We start from the raw sequence: 18,313 nt of genomic DNA, 5'->3' as shown, positions 1-18,313 counted from the left end.
AAATCATAGCATGACAAGTTGTTTGCTCATAACAAATAAAATTCACAACTATCTTGGTTAGCAAACTATTCCAAATTATACTTTCATACCATTTATCTACAAACTCGGTGGGCTGTATAAGAGTTTGCAGCGTTACAGGCTAAGTGTAAGGAGTCCACGGCCAAGGAGGTATCATAACTCATTCCATATCCACGCATATATCATGAATTTCTAACTGCGATTTATTCTGAACATATGCGAGGCCTGAAAGGAAAATACACTAGCCGAGTAGAATAAATTTGAACTTTTTTCATTACGCAGAAGTGGTATGACGCAGATTCCTCGTACTGTATGGCTACTAACTGCGTTTAGTTATGTAGAGTCATCAAAATTCATCTCTCACTTATCAAGTTGATATCAAAATCAGTGGGAACGAAAGGGTGAAAGATCAAAAATACCTTAAGCGAAAGATGCCAGGATTACAAAACATTTTTCCTGCTTTGATTGCCATTAGGAGTCCACGAAATAATAAACCTAAATGTCTTTCCCTCCTGCTCCTTTCGCTGCTGAACAAAGAGGCTTGATAATAACAAGCTATGGGATGATTTGAAGAGATTTTTAGCAAGCATATTCGTGACGAAAGGCCACACAAACTGGCACGAAATCAATCAACTAATCTTAAGAATCGGTGGTAATTGCTAACAACAAAAGGCTAATTCTTTGATACACTTATTTAAACAACCCGGGCGAGTCGTGCAAAAACGCTGTTAATTTCTAGAAGGGTCAATGAAATTCTGATCTCTATCAGTTTTGGTTCGAGCCATTGTTTGGCAACGTTTGACGCTCTAAAGTGCTTACGTGTTTTAAGATAATCCGAGCGTAATCTGGTTAATCCATAGGTGACTGTAAATAAGATTAACGACACCTTTAGTATCGTACTTGGCAATACCGATTATTAAGAAACCTTTGTGTGGGGTCACTTGATTTTTTTTAGAGTTGATATAGAAAATTGACACATGCAAACATACGTGTTCAGATGTTTGATTACATTGCTCAACAAAACACGTCAAGAAATTCGCTTATGTAAATTTCTATTCATTAGCGACAGCAGTTAGTGATAGCTGTGATCCCAAGAATAAGGTATCTGGAGGAAATGATCTGTATGCATCGTGAAGTGCTGTAGGCCATAAGGTACTTGAAAAAGCACTAAACACCCACTTGGAGCTTTTTGATCAGTTTATAATCAAACACTAGGGCATTTGTTTTAAGGTAGGTGACAATTTAATGTTCACTTCAGTTGCCTTTCGAAAACGGTATTCATGTCGCATTATTGTGACATGAAAAAATTCAAATCGCAGAGTATTTTTATCGTTATTTTGACATACAGAGGTCGCTTTCTACCTAATGAGAACATCACATCATACGTGTTTGCATCTATTGGACGCAGACGTCCAGAATGATCAACCTTCTTATCGTTGCCTTCGCCTGCAATAGAACTTTCAAACAGTCTGACGGATCTTTTAAGGAAAATTCCGAAGTAACTTGGTCGGTGGAGGTCTGTTGTTGTTGTTTTTTTTTTTGTTTTTACCCACTTACTCTGGAGTCACAGTGCTTGAGTACTGCAGACCGTGTTCAAAGAGTTTCTCTTGGAAAATCAAAAACAAATTGGAAATCTTTTATAATTGTTCGTGATCTGTTTAACGTCCTTGTGTCATCAACAAGTGGTAGTAAAGGGGAACTAAACGAGAACATGCAGGACACTCTTGTTTTAGCGATGGCTAATAGGTGTTCTGAGCCAACAAAATACTGAATGAAAACAGAATGATACTCAATCGTGTTGTTTAGGTTTAATTTCAAGGAAATACAAATTTTTCTGGGCATAAGTTAGAAGAAGTTCTTAAGTAATCTAAAACAACTCAAGATCCTCCGCTCTCGATAGAAGCTGTGTCTACAAATTCGTAACAGCAAAGTTCTTGAAAGAAATCAAATTTCCACGTTAATCTCCTTAAGTACGAATCTTTAGCTGGGTGTCGGAACGACAACATTGTAATAAAGACAAATTTTAGGTATTGAAAGTCGATGAGCAATGTACATCTGGTACATCTACAAAAGAGCACGATGCAAAGAAAAACGTGCTTGTAAGTCCATCATAGGCCGAAACCCCGTTCGTTGCAGCTTCTGTTACCTTGCAAGGCGTTTGGAATTAAAATTTAGAGACCCTGCATTCCAATTTTTCTGTACCTTAATCAACGCATACAATTCAAAGAGCATATCAAGTGAGAACAAATCTACCTTAATTAGTGGTTTTCCTTTTCTCGTACGTATCTTGTACTGTGAGGGTTCATGTTGAAGTCCTAAATGTAATAACTTTCCTAAATGTAATAAAGTCCTAACTGTAATAACATTTTGTCCTAAATGTAATAAAGTCCTAAATGTAATATTATTTGATCCTAAATTTAATAAGCCTCCAATGCAATAGTTTAACTGTGCTTGCGCCTCCACAATGAGATGTCAAAGCAACAACTATTGCACTAGAGGATCCCCTGACCAAAATTCATGGCGTATTGCGGGCTCGCTCGCTGATTTTAATCAGGCTTTTTTATTTTTTGCTTGAGATGTAGGCCGAGAAGCATTGGCTACAAACCTTTTTTACCGATGTGCTTTTGGCATCAAATTGACGGATCTCAAAACAATAGAACGCTGACCAATCCGGCCATCTTGACCAAAGAGGCTTGGTCAAGAGATTCTATATTTTCGGCAAGTAATTTTTCACGGAAAAAAATGCGTTTTCTTTTCAGTAATCACAGACAACGGAAAATAGTTTCTTTGTTTTACGTATCACGACTAGCATATCGTTCACAGCTCACGGCTTTTAACTTTTTACACTCACGAGTCACGGCAACTAAAAACAGCCGATCACGTTTCACGGAAAACCCCCATATTTACATTTAGAAATGGAGACGAGACGAGACGGACGAGACGAAATTATTTGTCTGACCATTTACTAATGCAGATTAAAAAGAAAATACCTACGACTAGCTGTCGAAGAATCATAGCGTGAAAATTGACAATTCTTAACCTTGGGATCCTAAAGGAATTTATGAAAAGACAAATCCGAATTTGCGGAAGCATTGTAGCAGCTTGTAAACGAACGATGCAGTTACTCTAATATTACCACTAGTATTGTTTATCCATTCAGACTGGAACAATCTAGAGCGTATGAAAGAACTGAAGCGAAAACTTTTTCCAAACAGAATTTACATGAACTTCAACATTGCCTATATTCAGGGATACAACTCGTTAATCGACAGCAGATAAAGGCGTGTTCTTTGCATTTTCTTCTCAATATATAGGACATTGTATTTTAATTTCTCCTTAGCGTCTTCCAAAATATACCACAAGGTGTGATGGACATTATGTTGGAAGAAATCGAAGGGGATGACGCAGGAGTATTAACAGCTGAAGGCTTTTGAAAAGTCCCGCAGTATTAGTATTTAAGTCTTAAAACTCATTAAACGGTCTTCAATGCAACTCTTTGCCTCTACCTTAAGTCAGACTTTGAGAGATATTTCTTTTACTGTGCGAAAAGGTCGGAAAACGTCTTTGTTTTACGGGATGAGCGATCGTCTCGGTATTTGGTTAAGGTATTTGCGCAATTGTATCACGAAACTCATCCTGAAACTCGTTCTCAGTGTTAAGGAGGCGAATTTGCAAGATCGGATACAAATTTTTTGTCTTTACCGTTCTTGACCAGACCTTGCTGTTAGCATGCATATCAGTTGTTTCCCAATTCGGACCTTGTGAGAGCTCTCTAGAGAGTTATTGCTTTCAAATTCTCGAATATTCTCGTGGTTATAGGAATAGTGACAAGTTGATATTTCTCTCCGAAAAAACATAATTGGGAACAATTAACTCCTCTTGATCTTGAAATGCATGCCAATAAATCCAACAAACATAAAAAAATGGCACATCACGCCACACTTCCTCTTTCTAAAGAACAATAGAAGGACTCGGTCGAAGCGCAACCTCAGTCGGCTTCTTAACACTGAGAACAAGTTTCAGGATGAATTTCGTGATATAATTGCGCATTCCCGATATATAAATCATTACGCTGATCAGCCCCATTGTTTGCCTTCAAAAAACTTGAATTTCAAGGTAGGTATAAAACAAGACCAACCACCATCAGTAGATGAATGTCTATGATACTTGTTCACTAGTGCGCAAACGGCATCTTTCTTGACAGGGCTAAAAAAGATCGCTTCATGTTGTCGCTTTCTAATCGATGTCTCTGTTAGTCCCTTTTTAAGCAGTCACAACAGAAAAGAGAAAGCAAAAACCTTAACCAAATACCGAGACGATCGCTCATCCCGTAAAACAAATACATTTTCCAACCTTTTCGCACAGTAAAAGAAATATCTCTCAAAGTCTAACTTAAGGTAGAGGCAAAGAGTTGCATTGAAGACCGTCTAATGAGTTTTAAGACTTAAATACTAATACTGCGGGACTTTTCAAAAGCCTTCAGCTGTTAATACTCCTGCGTCATCACTTTCGATTTCTTCCAACATAATGTCCACCACAGCTTGTGGTATATTTTGGAAGACACTAAGGAGAAATTAAAATACAATGTCCTATATATTGAGAAGAAAATGCAAAGAATACGCCTTTATCTGCTGTCGATTAACGAGTTGTATCCCTGAATATAGGCAATGTTGAACTGAGTTTATGTAAATTCTGTTTGGAAAAAGTTTTCGCTTCAGTTCTTTCATACGCTCTAGATCGTTCCAGTCTGAATGGATAAACAACACTAGTGGTAAAATTAAAGTAAGTGCATCGTTCGTTTATAGCTACTACAATGCTTCCGCAAATTCGGATTTGTCTTTTCATAAATTCCTTTAGGATCCCAAGGTTAAGAATTGTCAGTTTTCACGCTATGATTCTTCGACAGCTAGTCGTAGGTATTTTCTTTTTAATCTGCATTAGTAAATGGTCGGACAAATAATTTCGTCTCGTCCGTCTCGTCTCGTCTCCATTTCTAAATGTAAATATGGGGGTTTTCCGTGAAACGTGATCGGCTGTTTTTAGTTGCCGTGACTCGTGAGTGTAAAAAGTTAAAAGTCGGGAACTGTGAACGATATGCCAGTCGGGATACGTGAAACAAAGAAACTCTTTTCCGTTGTCCGTGATTACTGAAAAGAAAACGCATTTTACTTGCCGAAAATATAAAATCTCTTGACCAAGCCTGTTTGGTCTAAATGGCCGGATCGGTCAGCGTTCTATTGTTTTGAGATCCGTTAATTTGATGCCAAAAGCACATCGGTATAAAGGTTCACGATAGCCAATGCTTCTCAGTCTACATCTCAAGCAAAATAATAAAACCCTGATTAAAGTCAGCGCAATACGCCATGAACTTTGGTTAGAGGATTCTCTAGTGCAATTGTTATCGCTTTAACACTCAATGTGGATACGCAAGCACAGTTAAACTATTGCATTGGAGGCTTCTTACATCTAGGACCAAATGTTATTACATTTAGGACTTAATTACATTTAGGACAAAATGTTATTACATTAAGGACTTTATTACACTTAGGAAAGTTATTACATTTAGGACCTCAACAACCGGTTCATCTAATCAATAACACCATGAATAAATGAAAATTGTGTTTTCGGTCATTTCCTGAAAGCTATAAATGACAATTACAAGACATATGAATTTACTAGATCTCATCGTTCAGGGTCAAACGCCCTCTACAAAGAGACAAATCACTTTTATTATTTCTCGTCTCGTTAGAGTATAGTACAGAAACTGAATTTCTCACGTATGTAAGAAAAAGAGAGAGAATCACTAAAAGAGGAGAAAGAGTAAAACGAGAAACCGACAATTATTAGTGATTTTACACTAATACTAAACTGACTGTCATTTTACATCATGTATTTTTTGTTACTCGCTCCATTTGCCCTGCAGTCCATCTGAAAAACAAGCACTGGAGGTTTACTCATCCAGATTTTACGCTTCTCCTTCCGCCCAACCCGATTCTTGTCTTAAAATCTCTTGAGCTACATTAACGCCTAATGATGCTACCCATGAGCAAAAGTTCGTGCACCGAATATTCTCGCCTGAACTCGACAATTGCCGAGCGCGATCTAAATCATCCGATAGAAAGGTCCCGGAGAACAGCGAACAACGGCGCCTATTTCTCAAAATGAATCAAACCATGACAACAGGCAATTTTACAAGGATCATTGCTCTGTGAGGGTCTTTACAGGATAAATAACTTTCTTATTATCTTCTATTCAAATTCATTTTGGATATATCAACAAAGTTGAAATGGTAAATTGGCCACCTATTCAAATTTATGTTTGTCCCAAAAGTTAATCCAGTTTTTAATCTCTTCCTTTCAAATTTATGCTTATCTCAGAACTTCATTGAAAAATGTCTGTTTAGTTGTGTGGTCGTGTTACTGACCGTGTTTCACTTTCCTTTTATTTCAGTCTCTCTAAACAGATTACGCCATGAATCAAATCTTCATCACAATTACTATCGTCATCTGCCGTGCCACTCTCACGAAAGCTTTCAACTCTACAAACTCCACCAACTCCAGTCTCCAAACAAACAGCACCAGCAACAACACAACACCGCTCACAAAACTGTATGTTGGAGCGTTTTTTGACCTCACAGAGAAAGACGGCTATGGAGCTTTACCCATGGCAGTCCAGGCTATAGAGGAAATCAATAACAACCCAAGTGTGTTGCCAGGATACCAACTTGAGTTGGTTGTCAAATCAACACAGGTAAAGCGCAAAATTGTCTAATTTAACTTTTTTCTTTGCAGTATGTAAAGCGAAGCAAGAGGATCAAGAAGATAGCAGTTCTGCTTGATCGTAAAAAGAAGTACAATGTAGTATTTCAAGCAGAAAGGCTCGATTGTATATTTGTAAAGAGCGAAACACGTATTTCTTGCATGCATGCTCGAAAATGAAATGATACTTGCAATAATAACATGATCCCCTTTAACACAGTCTAAAATGAGGTCCAATTTGTTCTACTAAAGGGAAGTTTTGGAATTGGCCAGAAAGCTTTCAATGAATTCCTCAACACAGGACCGACAAAAATCATGTTACTAGGACCAGGGGAAGATTCCTTGGCCAAATCTATAGCTGCATATTCTGGAATAGCGGATATCAACCTCCTCCAGGTTTGTATAGGAAATCTCCTTTGCCGTTTATTTAACATGGCATACCTACTTAGTACTGGGAAAAACGAGCCTGCAGTTCAAGTGCCGGGCGACTTGAAGAAAACGGTTAATTTACGTAGCATACTGAATTAAGGAATGGTGAAAGAGGGGAAACATTTGTCAAGAGTTTGGGACAAACGAAAATTCTGGATACCCGCGAAGAGACGAGCCTGCAGTGTACAGGTGGCGGTTTGGTGGCTTCCGATTTTACGGTCGGATCGTCTATCAACCCGGCTAAAGTCACCTCGTTGGCGAGCTTGGACACACATTGGGTTCATGTTTGCCGAGCGTCCGGCATATTAGCACATCGGTTGTGTGAAAAATAGTACGAGTAACAAAGATGGTAAATTTTGAGTCCATTCGTCTAATAAAGAAACCTACTCAACAAATGAAAAACAAAAACATATTACTTTAGAAATGTATTGAGAAAAGACTGAATACAGACCTGGAGCTTGTGGGAGAGACATAATTGTGATGTAGAATTACATTTTTCCAACGATATTTCCTCTTATAAAACTAATCAGGGAGATGCTTTTTTCCTTACTTCGCAGTTTTCTTATGGAACGAGTGATCTGGAGCTTGAAAACAGAAGAGACTTGTACCCAAACTTTTTTCGAACAAAGACATCTCCCACTTCACTAAATTTACCAAGAAAGGAATTTATCAAGGAGTATGGATGGGACGAAGTCGGGATTATCTATGGAGACAGCGAGAGATATTTCCAGGTAAACACACTTAAAATAAGAGAGACGAGGTGGCCCGATGGCTGGAGTGCTGGACTCTAGATAGAAATAATGTACGGGTTCGAACCTGGCCAAGTCATTTTCTTGGGTTTTTTGGGCGACACCTATCGCGAGTCAAAAACGCGTAGTATCTTCATTTAAACGGTAAAGCCAGACAAAAAATACTTGTATGCATTCTTTACAGCTTTCCAATCAACTAGCAGGCCAATTGAAGCAAAGCAACATCAAAGTAGTCGCAGAAGTAAGATTACAAGCCAACGATCCAACACGGGCTATAAGAACAATGAAGGTAAGAATCAAATTTGCAGTCTGTACCATGACGAATCCGAGACGTAATGTAATCGAAATGTTTTCCTAAACTCTAATAAAAAAATTGAAGTGTATATTCTACAGTTATTTGCTGCTGTATGTGTAGTTCAAATGGAATAAGATAAAATGATTATTTTGCAATTTTCTCGTCACTAGAAAGTTAAAAGTCCTCTTGTTTTACATTTAATCTGTACCTTCGTTGTTCCCAAATTTAAAAAAAATTGTACATGAAGTAATTTCTTCACGAAATACATAGCCACAAATCTTTATCATTTTCTCAGGATAGAGGAATTCATGTTATTCTTGGCATGTTTTCGCTTGATTCTACCGCACGAAAAATGTTTTGCGAGGTAAGTATAAAATAAGGTACTGGGTAAATATCTAACAAGTTCCTACGCTCAGCTATTACCATCCCCTCACCTTCCCACCCCCCCCCCCCACCCTTAAAGTCCTTCTCCCCGGACGGCCAAAAGTGAAAGTCAACCACGAGTTTCTCTTAGCTTCGACAAGTTTTCTTAGGACTTGACGAATTACTTGGCTAGGTCATTCATTATATCAGAATCAGAGTGATCGATCTTTAAATCAGCCACAATTGATTAATGAAAGATCACAGTGCGTATATCGAGATAAATGAAAACCAATCTGAGAGTAAAACTGGAAGGAATGGATTCTAACAGTTTCAAATCCAACCATTCAGAAGTCGGGTACAAAACAATGAAATCTCAACTTGACCACTTGTCACCGGATGTTCACGTAACTGCGGAATCGGAATTATTGGAAATTCACATATCCCGGCCACGCCCTCAGATTCGCTCTCTGTCCCAATTATGGCTCTTGGTTCAACGTCAATTTCAAACCATCAGTGTTTTAGTGTTTTATCTCTTACTTGTATTTATGACTTGTGGAATATAAGAATGCGAGCTGTACTCAGTTATTACGAGAAATTAAAATTGACTGGTTTAAGGGAAAAAAATAACGTTTGGAAAAACGTTTCACCGCATCGTAATAGTGCGTGCAAAGTTTGAATCTCCATTTAAAAGAAAAAATTTTCCCCGAAATGGGAGGCCGAGGTTTCAAAAGAAAGAAAACCTAAAGCTTGACTGATATGCCTCTGTTCTCAATATCCACAGGCTCATCATGCTCACATGTACGGTCCACACTATGTCTGGATTCTCACAGACAGCAAAAATAACAACTGGTGGATACCAAAACAAGGAGAAAACATCGCTTGCTCGGACTTGGAAATGAAATGTCAGATACAGAACCACTTCTCATTCTATCATACTAACGTGGTCTCATTGCAAAAGACCTTTTATAAATATGCTAACAAGGTATGTGAAAGAACTGAGTGTTTTTTTGAAAAACAAAAAAATTAACTTCATACCTCATACCGCATACCCTGGGCTACCATATGATACGATTCTTCCACACACTCCCTTCAGCTCCCCCCCAACCTCCTCCCCTTCCCGCGCACATTTACCTTTCTACAGTCTGAGGTTATCTTCTGTTAGGTTATCATCCACTGACAAATACAGATATCAAAAATACATTCTCATGGATTAGTTTCAGTCCAAGAACATGCTCTGATAGACATCACAGCTAAGCAGGCAAAGCGGTTGTATAAGAGCCGGTAAGCGAGGCGATGGCCCTCACCGGGTATTTTGCCAACTGAGCAGTCACTCACAGCAGCACAGTCGTGAAACGTATGCGTGCGTCATCTCAAATCTTTTTATCTCCTAGGAGTGTTTCAATTCTTTTTTTTTTTCGGTTTATTCAACAGAACAAGAGTCAAATAATCGAAGATTATCGTGCAAGAGTGGACAACTTTAACGACACATCAAATCGAAGTAATGCGTACCTAAATGTTTATGACGCGCTCTGGTCGATCGCCTTTGTGCTGGATTCTTCTAGATCAGAGATAGAAAGACAAGGAAAAACTCTGGAGAATCTGACATACGGGGATGCCAATGTAACAGACGTGTTCCGGAAAGAGGCAGTAAAACTGAACTTTAAGAGCCCGAACATAGGGGTAAGAGGAATAGAGGAAGTGATTAGAGGCTGTGTGGCCGAATGGTCTGGACACTAGGCTTGTAATATGTCGGCTCCAGGTTCAAGCCCTCCACCCTGCTACTCATTATATATTCAACTGGTCTGCTTTCTCGACCTCGTTCCCAGGGTCTCTCATCTTACGCCCCCTGGAGCGAGAGAGGGGTGGGAAGATGAGAGACCCTGGGAACGAGGTTGCTGCTTCCTGTCAATTAGGATTTTTTTTAGCACATAGTTTATTCATTCATTCGCATTGGCCCTGAAAAGCCACATTGGGCGATTGATCAACTATGTATACATGCATAAGAGCAAACAGTGTTTTCGTGGAACACAGACCAGATTGTTAAGTAACAGGAGTATTAATGGTACAATAAATATTGGCTGATGTAGGATTGTTCAACTGATATAAACACCAGCAAATGGGACATGGTTTGATGCTCCTCTGGTTTAAGATTTAATGAATGTAACCGGGGAAATTACAACTAAACAAATGGATTTGTAAATGAACAGACCTAACAAACTCATTTTGAGAGTGGAAAGGGAGGCAAAAACACTGTTCGAGTAACTTACAGAGCAAAAACTTGGAAGATGTAAAGTAAGTTTCCGCCTCCCAGCTCAATGGATAGCTCAATGGATAGCTCAATGGATAGAGCACTGGACTGTTGTGCGGGAGGTCGAGGGCTCGAGCCCCGGCCGGACCAACGCTCACGGTCTTAAAATAATTGAGAAGAATATGCTACCTTTCTCTAACATCAACTGAAATGGTTAGATGTTCTAGTCTTCTCGTCTAGGGACGAATAAATGGAGGTCCCGTATCCTGCAGGGTTAGGGGTAGGAGACGTTAATTTCCCACGCACGAGATTACTGTGTGATGGATGTCCTACCCTGGGGTGGGTTGCTGTCTTGCGTTTCATACATGAGCCTCTGGCTCGGGAAATCTGGGTAACCATGCCCCCACGTAAAGATAATAAACTTAATTAATTGATTGATTGAAGGGATAAATATGAACATTAAAACGACATTATGGTTTCTTGTTGTCAGACAAGTGTGAGATATTACAGCAATGGAAACAGACGAAACGGAATTGTCATCAAACAAATTGTAATAAAAGGTACTTCTCGATCAATGTTCTACTATAACTAATATTCATTGATCTGTATGTCAATCAAGCGAAACATCTAATGTGGTTTCTTGACACATTTTAACACACCTCGTGATCAGTGTACATCAAATATATGAACATTTCACTTCGGATCAGGATGCATGGAAGGTTTTCATCAGGTTTATGACGTTTCGGCTTTCGCCTACAGGAATCTTTGGCCATAAGTATCTTTGTGCATTGCTTCAAAAAATCACAATTCGTTAGAACATCATTTTTGTAAACGTTGGTTGAAGATCTTACTTCCAATTTATAAGGATCAATCTTGCTTGTTCTACTTTAGCAAGGCAAGTAAAATAAGATAATTCTGACTGAATTGTTTCAATATCTGGTATTCAGATGGTACTTTCAAGATTGTAAAAGGTGGTACATTTGACGTAGAAAACGATATCTTCACAGCGTCAACAGAAATACACTGGTTTGGTGAGTCTATAATCAATTTGCTCTTATTTTGCAAAAAGATCCCAAAGTACTTACCGTTGTTCCATTGTTGGGTGTTTGCTCATTTCGAACCGGACCCATTACATCTTGCGGTGCCTTTCTAGGAGTTTGAAAGTAAACCGGCAAACTGTTAGTAATCCTGACTCCTATTCGATTCAACTGGGAGAGGACAATCAACAAAGCTATGTACTAGGAGCCCTCCCCCACTTAAGCCCATCAAGGTCCAAGTATTAACATTATCTGATACCGTATAGATGAGAATCGCAAAAAAACTGTCAGAGAGCCTTGATATATAGTTAGCCGATTTCGACTGATCAAGGAAGGGGGCACTTAAGTAGTTTAAGCTCCAATTCTTAGCCTTTCACGCCTCTTCCCTAATCCACCTAATCTTACAGCTTTTCAAAAGTTTGCGTTTATTCTATTAAGCGACAGGCCGAATTAATGTTTCGATTCAATTGCTTGTTCAAAAAATTTATTTCAGCTGGGACTCCTTATACCAAGACGACAGAGACGTACATCTACCGTACAATTGACGAGACGTTATTTTTTGTTCTAATTGCATTCGCGTCGCTTGGAATCGTTTATGGCCTGCTCTGTCTCCTAACACTGGTGCTGAACTTCAAGAAGAAGTACGTATACTACTGAAGAGCGTAAATATCAATTTCGATAGACTAATAGACGCAATTCTTGGAACCCTTTAACTCCCAGAACAGGAGTGATTAACATGAAACTTTTCCCTATAATATCTATACATGACCCAGCAAACAGGAGATGAGAATACTCAAACTTATCAAGTAGAAGTTGTAATCCTGATCTGATACCAAATTCTGGAAGCTAATTGACAAGGGCATGTGTAGCAGCCAGAGGGGAGAATTGACAATCAGATCCTGGAAGTTAAAGGATTAGACTATGGCGAGGGTATAAAAATGACATTGATTACCAAAGGGAATAAATTGATTTATGCGGCCTGCGCCGCGTTTTATCATTACCCCGGATGGGCTACATCCGGGACTTACAATGGCAGATACTTAAACACCCGAACATGCGATTTCGGGCCTCTTTAAGTTAAGCTTCGTTGCAGGGCAAACATTTTACCGAAGACTCATAACTTATTCTCATCAAAATCACATTAATTTTTTTTATAGTAAAGCGTTTGTTGTCTGACTTGTTTTGATAAGTATAGTTTCTGAAATGGAAAATACTTAATTAAGAAGACACAAATTTAGCTTGAAAACAATTGAAAAGTAGCTACATCACCCGTCACCCAAGTTAAAGGAAGGGAAAGGTATATGTTGAATTCATTTCTTGTTTCCAGCAGAAGGTCTAAATTTAGCCCAAATACAGCTCCATTCTCCTCTTTAACACATTGGGAATGTCATTCGATTTCTTATCGATCAAATATTAACAGTAAACCAATCAAATTTCCTCTTACAATGTTCAAGGGACGTTTCGATTGTTCGCTTACCTTGTCAACTGTCAAACTTCTCCCAACTGCGCATGCCTAACTCATGAGGGTTGGAACAATGTGTTACTTTTCAGACTTGTACAAAATTCTGGTCCAGTAATTAGCCTTCTCATCATTCTGGGATGTCTTCTGAATTACGTCACCGTAATTCTTTATGGCTTTGACTACGTGCGCGTATCCCCGGATATCGTCACACGCCTATGTAGGGTGAGTTTATACGAACGGGCAGACCTTCAAAGTTACACAAAAATGTTAAAGGATGCAAATACGGACCACGTAATTTCTCATTTCTAGTACCTAACCAATTAATCAGAGAAAACGCAAAGCGTGGTTTCCTCTCGCTAAAAACTTAATTGCCATTACAAAACACTTGGTCAGCACATTGAAAAAAGAAGACAAGATAACAATAAGACGAGAAAAAAAGTTGAATACGGAGAAGGTGGAAGACAAACCTAAGCCAAATTAACCAGAGTTCTTAGTCTGTGACGAAGTTCCATTTTAAATATTGGCGATTGTGCACCTTGGTGTTTCATATAGATATGATACTTTTCAGCATATTTTACACTCAGAGAACTTTACGGTTATTTTGTTTCCATCTTCTTGGTGTTTTATTATAGGCTCGATCCTGGACATTCACCATTGGTTTCACACTATCTGTGGGAGGCCTGGCTGCTAAATTGTGGATGGCTTATGGAGTGGTTAAAGAAAGATTCGTTAGGAGTAGGGTAATGATTTTCTCTTGAATATTTTTCATTTTGCAGAAGTGAAATACTTATTTAAGATTTTATTGGCATTCCGTTACAACTCTCAGCGATGAGATTAGAAAAAAATCTCTCAACAACCTTGACAGAGTCGGAGTAAAAATTAACATCAATCATGACTTGCGCATTTCCCGCGCTTGGGCGCATTTCCCGCGCTTGGGCGCATTTCCCGCGCTTGGGCGCATTTCCCGCTCTTGGGCGCATTTCCCGCGCTTGGGCGCATTTAGAGGTAACTAAAACAGGTACAGTCTTATTGCGATTTTCTTTTCGGAAATTTCATTAGGGAGTACACCCTCTCCTCTGTGAAGGCGTGACCTTTCCTTCGTCATTTCCTCTAACAATGTGACAGACTGCCTGTCGCCCTGATCTGTAAATTTGCTCTTCGAGCACGGAGCAGCCTTGGCATTTTACTTAAAAGCTCTCATTTTTCTTTTATTTACAGAAAGTTATGATGTTTTGGATGTTGGGAATTCTCGTTCTTCTCTTAGTCATTGATATCACAATCTTAGGATGCTGGGAGACCAAGGATCCCTTATACCGCATCCTCAAACAAGTCCGTTCTCAGCCGGAGTACGAGTGTTTTCAGGTATGTAATAGCACAATGCACTCTTCTTTCTACGCACGATTTGACCTTTCAACTCCATAAAGATATCGAACAATGTTCGACAATTATCTCTGAGAATGTCATTCAAATTGACGCTTTCGTGAATAACTTTCTTCGAATATTTTATCTCATTAACCAGGTACCTTCCCTTCCGATTCTTGATACTTGCCTCCGAAGGGGGAATTTTCTCCCTAAATCCTGCACACAGCTTCTTACCAGAGAAATTAGCAACGAGAATGCCATGTTGTATGCTTTGCTAATCTGTAATGAACCCTCCTAAACGGTTTTCCATTGCAGCATTACCATTCTAGAAAATAAACTTCCGTGCTTGTAACTTTCGTGCTTTTCAGCCTATCACCGCTGACACCTTTCGTGCCCAGATTGAGGTTGTAGAGCAATGTAACTGCGAAGATTTGACCCTTTGGCTGGTCGTGATTCTAACATTCAAGGCGCTACTTGTGATAGTTGGAGGATTGCTGGCCTGGCAGACAAGGAAACTTTACATTCCTGCGCTAAATGACACCCAGCACTGCGTATCATGCATGTTTGTGGTAGTGGCGTTCTGCATAGTTGGTGTGATTGTGGCTTTTACAACCACTTTGTACCCAAGCGTGTATTACGGTGTACTTAGTGGCCTTGTAATCTTTGCCACGACTCTAATCCTTGGGCTGCTATTCACAAACAAGGTTGGTCATTTTTCAGTTCATGCAATGTGCAACAAGACATCACTAGATTTCTACCGTTAAGGGGCTGGGAATGAGAGGATGTTTACAACCTATCTCAATAATAACTGTAGGTTTATTCCCCCTTGAGAATTTTCTCACCAAATAATCGGTACGGCGAGGAGCAAAATGTGTGATATCGTCCGCCATTAAAAACTTGAACAATCAAACAGCACCTTTGTTTCAATCATATCCCGTAGTTTTTCAAAAGCTAGTTTTATAAATTTCCTGAATCACACTACCAGTGTTGTCCCATTCATTGGTTGCTAACTTCATTCATGTCCTTGCTTTGCGCCCAGATCGTTCGTTTATGCTGCATAAGAACGGGAGGTAAAACTACAGTAGCTGGACAATCGACAGAGTATGACACCACTTGCGCCTGCGGTGCAGCCTGTGCAAAGTTCTGTTCATGTTGTGCATGTTCATCCGCCTGTTGCATCTTATTTTGGTCTTGTTTCCCGTGCTGCAACTTATTTACCTGCCTCCGGTCGTTTTTCTGTGGGTCCCATGTACATCTCTCCTCTGGGGATAGGAAAGAAAGTGAAAAGGACTTTTACATCGGAGGTCAACTTCAAGATAAAGACGCAGAGATAGTCTATCTCAAAAATGAGCTTCGCGAGGTAAGTACACGAAATAGAGTAGAACGTGCCCGCAAAAATCAATTGTTAAACCGTATCATTTTAAAAATCGTGGGGAATTCAACTTAAATTTTTCAAGCTCGTCATTAGCAAACCGTTTTAATCTCTTCCATCCCTGTTTCATCTTGAGTTATTATTGTCCTTTTGCTGTCTTTCTATTTAACACAAATGTAGTCATTTGTAAATCTATTTCCGGAAATCTCAACTCTTTCCGCTCCCTTGGCCGTCTGTCTCTTTTTGGCAAGGACGCCTATGCGCGCGCAGTTTTCATACCCATACTTGACTTCTTCCACCTCAAAATCAGTAAAAGTACCAAAACTTTGCATTCATTCACACCTGTCATTATTATTTTTTCAGAGAGACACTATTCTAAGTAATTTGCAACAGAAGCGCACAGTTAAGAGTATCGCTAGCCAGACAAATGATGACGGTAGTAACTTCCTGGATCATGGTGATGACTCTTACGACAGCACACTTGACGCAAGCGGAAGTGATGCAGAGAGTTTACCGAGCACTGACGGAAGAAAGCGCTTCAGGCGCGCGGCAAATAAAATCCGAATCTTTAACGAAGGAGCCGATTACTCTCATGTGAGAAGCAAGGTAGATATGCCACTTGATTAAATCATAATCAGTTATAATCTAAAACCCTGCGCGAATTCGAGGACAAATTTTGGATGCAAGCTGCTGGTCCACTGGTGGCGCAAGTCGATTTCACTTAATTGAGATAGTCTAACCAGCGAAAGTTTTTCTCGCGATAGGTTCATGTTAAAGCTATCGATATCTCTTCCAGGTGAATACCGGACTAAAATCTTCCCTGGCTCCAAACACCCCGCAAGAAAGGAGGGGCTCACGAATGTCATTTTCTTCCCAGTCCAATGAAGAAATACGCAAACTCAAGACATCAATTGCAAAGGTAAGAGAAACAACCATCTTTGGAGCCTTACGAACATACTTAAAGTGACTTTTGTTATAACGAGATCGAGGCAAATCGTTTTATTTTCAATGAAATCGTACAACTTGGGTGCCTTTCAAGTTCTTGAGTGATAAGGTTAACACAGCTATGAAAATAAGTGTTATTTTTGACTCGTGTGTTTGTTTATTTCGACCACAGTGGCGAAAATTGCGCTTTGTGAATTCAAGCGCTTTTGAACGTACGCGTTTCGTAACACAAACAGAAACGTAATCACAGTGGCTAGTTAAAACTGATGGAATTATCACAAGCAGCATATAAGAATTTCGAATGAACGCACATGTACGTTTGCATGTTCAAACCTGAGGGCGAAGCGGAATTCAAGGTCAAATAAAATTACTTTAACAAAATAAGCCGCAAGAAAGGTAGACAAACTCAGCTCTGTAACAAAATTTTATTTTTCATCCGCTTATCAACACGAATTGTGATAAGGAGTTTTGGAATGAAAACGCTTAACAGGTGATTCTTCTTCTTCGACTGCTCCACAGAAAGATGATGAAATAAACACATTAAAGAAAGAGCTTGAAGCACTAAGAAAGCAAGGATCTAAAGGGAAATCTCTTCAAACAAAATCTACACCAGAAAAGGTAAGATAAGATACCTGTTGCACCTGGATAGAGAAAGAGGCGCTGTCTATTCATTCATACGCATATAGCTTGCCATCTCGCTGCCTTGATTCATCCCTGCCACAAAATCTTTATGAATTCCGAAAAAAATGTCTTTTGTTTGCGTTGCTGCCTGTTTCCTAATGATACAAAGTTTGAGCATAGGATTAGCATAATTTGCCATCCATAAATCCCCGTCTCCCGACTGAATTTAGATCAGACAGTTTCCAGGAACTTTACTAATTTTAAACTACGAAAACATTTGGTAGAAACATTAATTCTGTTTAAAATAAGCTACTGCGACATTTTTTTTATCCACTACCAAAGTTCCTCTCAGCTAGACTACAAAGGCTCCAGCTCGCTATGGCTAGTTTCATCACTTGTAAATATGTAAACAGTATATCTACCATTTTGGATCTTGGCTGGCTACCTATCCTGAAGCTAAGGGACTACTCGCTAGTAAAGACTATTTTTAAAGCACTGTATTCTGATAACTGGCCCTCCCATTTAAATTTGGAAGTCGTTAAACCCGTCAGGCATCTTCGTTCCAGTGTTGCTCCAAGGCTTTATGTTCCATTTGTACAAGGCACCTTTCAGCATTCAGCAGCCGTGATTTTCAACGAATTGCCAGTAAATATA

At 39.3% G+C, this 18,313-nt stretch overlaps 1 protein-coding gene and 1 long non-coding RNA gene across 2 annotated transcripts in view; one reads left to right on the top strand and one right to left on the bottom strand.

Annotated features, from left to right (window-relative positions):
• Positions 1-1,075: 1,075 nt before the first annotated feature.
• LOC111324031 (uncharacterized) overlaps positions 1,076-18,313 on the top strand; it is a 19,969-nt gene continuing 2,731 nt past the window's right edge. Inside the window, exons 1-19 of the mRNA XM_022927512.2 lie at positions 1,076-1,248; positions 6,469-6,768; positions 7,029-7,172; positions 7,763-7,936; positions 8,139-8,243; positions 8,545-8,613; positions 9,394-9,594; positions 10,044-10,292; positions 11,351-11,420; positions 11,808-11,891; positions 12,391-12,538; positions 13,449-13,581; positions 13,992-14,099; positions 14,578-14,721; positions 15,090-15,425; positions 15,761-16,081; positions 16,457-16,699; positions 16,890-17,012; positions 17,558-17,656. Coding sequence (XP_022783247.2) covers positions 6,490-6,768; positions 7,029-7,172; positions 7,763-7,936; positions 8,139-8,243; positions 8,545-8,613; positions 9,394-9,594; positions 10,044-10,292; positions 11,351-11,420; positions 11,808-11,891; positions 12,391-12,538; positions 13,449-13,581; positions 13,992-14,099; positions 14,578-14,721; positions 15,090-15,425; positions 15,761-16,081; positions 16,457-16,699; positions 16,890-17,012; positions 17,558-17,656 — 3,030 coding nt within the window. The 5' untranslated portion in view covers positions 1,076-1,248; positions 6,469-6,489. The remainder of the gene's footprint in view (positions 1,249-6,468; positions 6,769-7,028; positions 7,173-7,762; positions 7,937-8,138; positions 8,244-8,544; positions 8,614-9,393; positions 9,595-10,043; positions 10,293-11,350; positions 11,421-11,807; positions 11,892-12,390; positions 12,539-13,448; positions 13,582-13,991; positions 14,100-14,577; positions 14,722-15,089; positions 15,426-15,760; positions 16,082-16,456; positions 16,700-16,889; positions 17,013-17,557; positions 17,657-18,313) is intronic.
• LOC148720814 (uncharacterized) overlaps positions 15,518-18,313 on the bottom strand; it is a 9,099-nt gene continuing 6,303 nt past the window's right edge. The window contains exon 2 of the long non-coding RNA XR_015993480.1: positions 15,518-15,983. This is a non-coding gene — a long non-coding RNA (uncharacterized LOC148720814). The remainder of the gene's footprint in view (positions 15,984-18,313) is intronic.

This window comes from Stylophora pistillata, chromosome 11, assembly GCF_964205215.1.
Source record: "Stylophora pistillata chromosome 11, jaStyPist1.2, whole genome shotgun sequence".
NCBI classification, from domain to species: domain Eukaryota; kingdom Metazoa; phylum Cnidaria; class Anthozoa; order Scleractinia; family Pocilloporidae; genus Stylophora; species Stylophora pistillata.
Note: the sequence above shows the minus strand (reverse complement) of the source record. Positions and strands in the feature narration are given on the sequence as shown.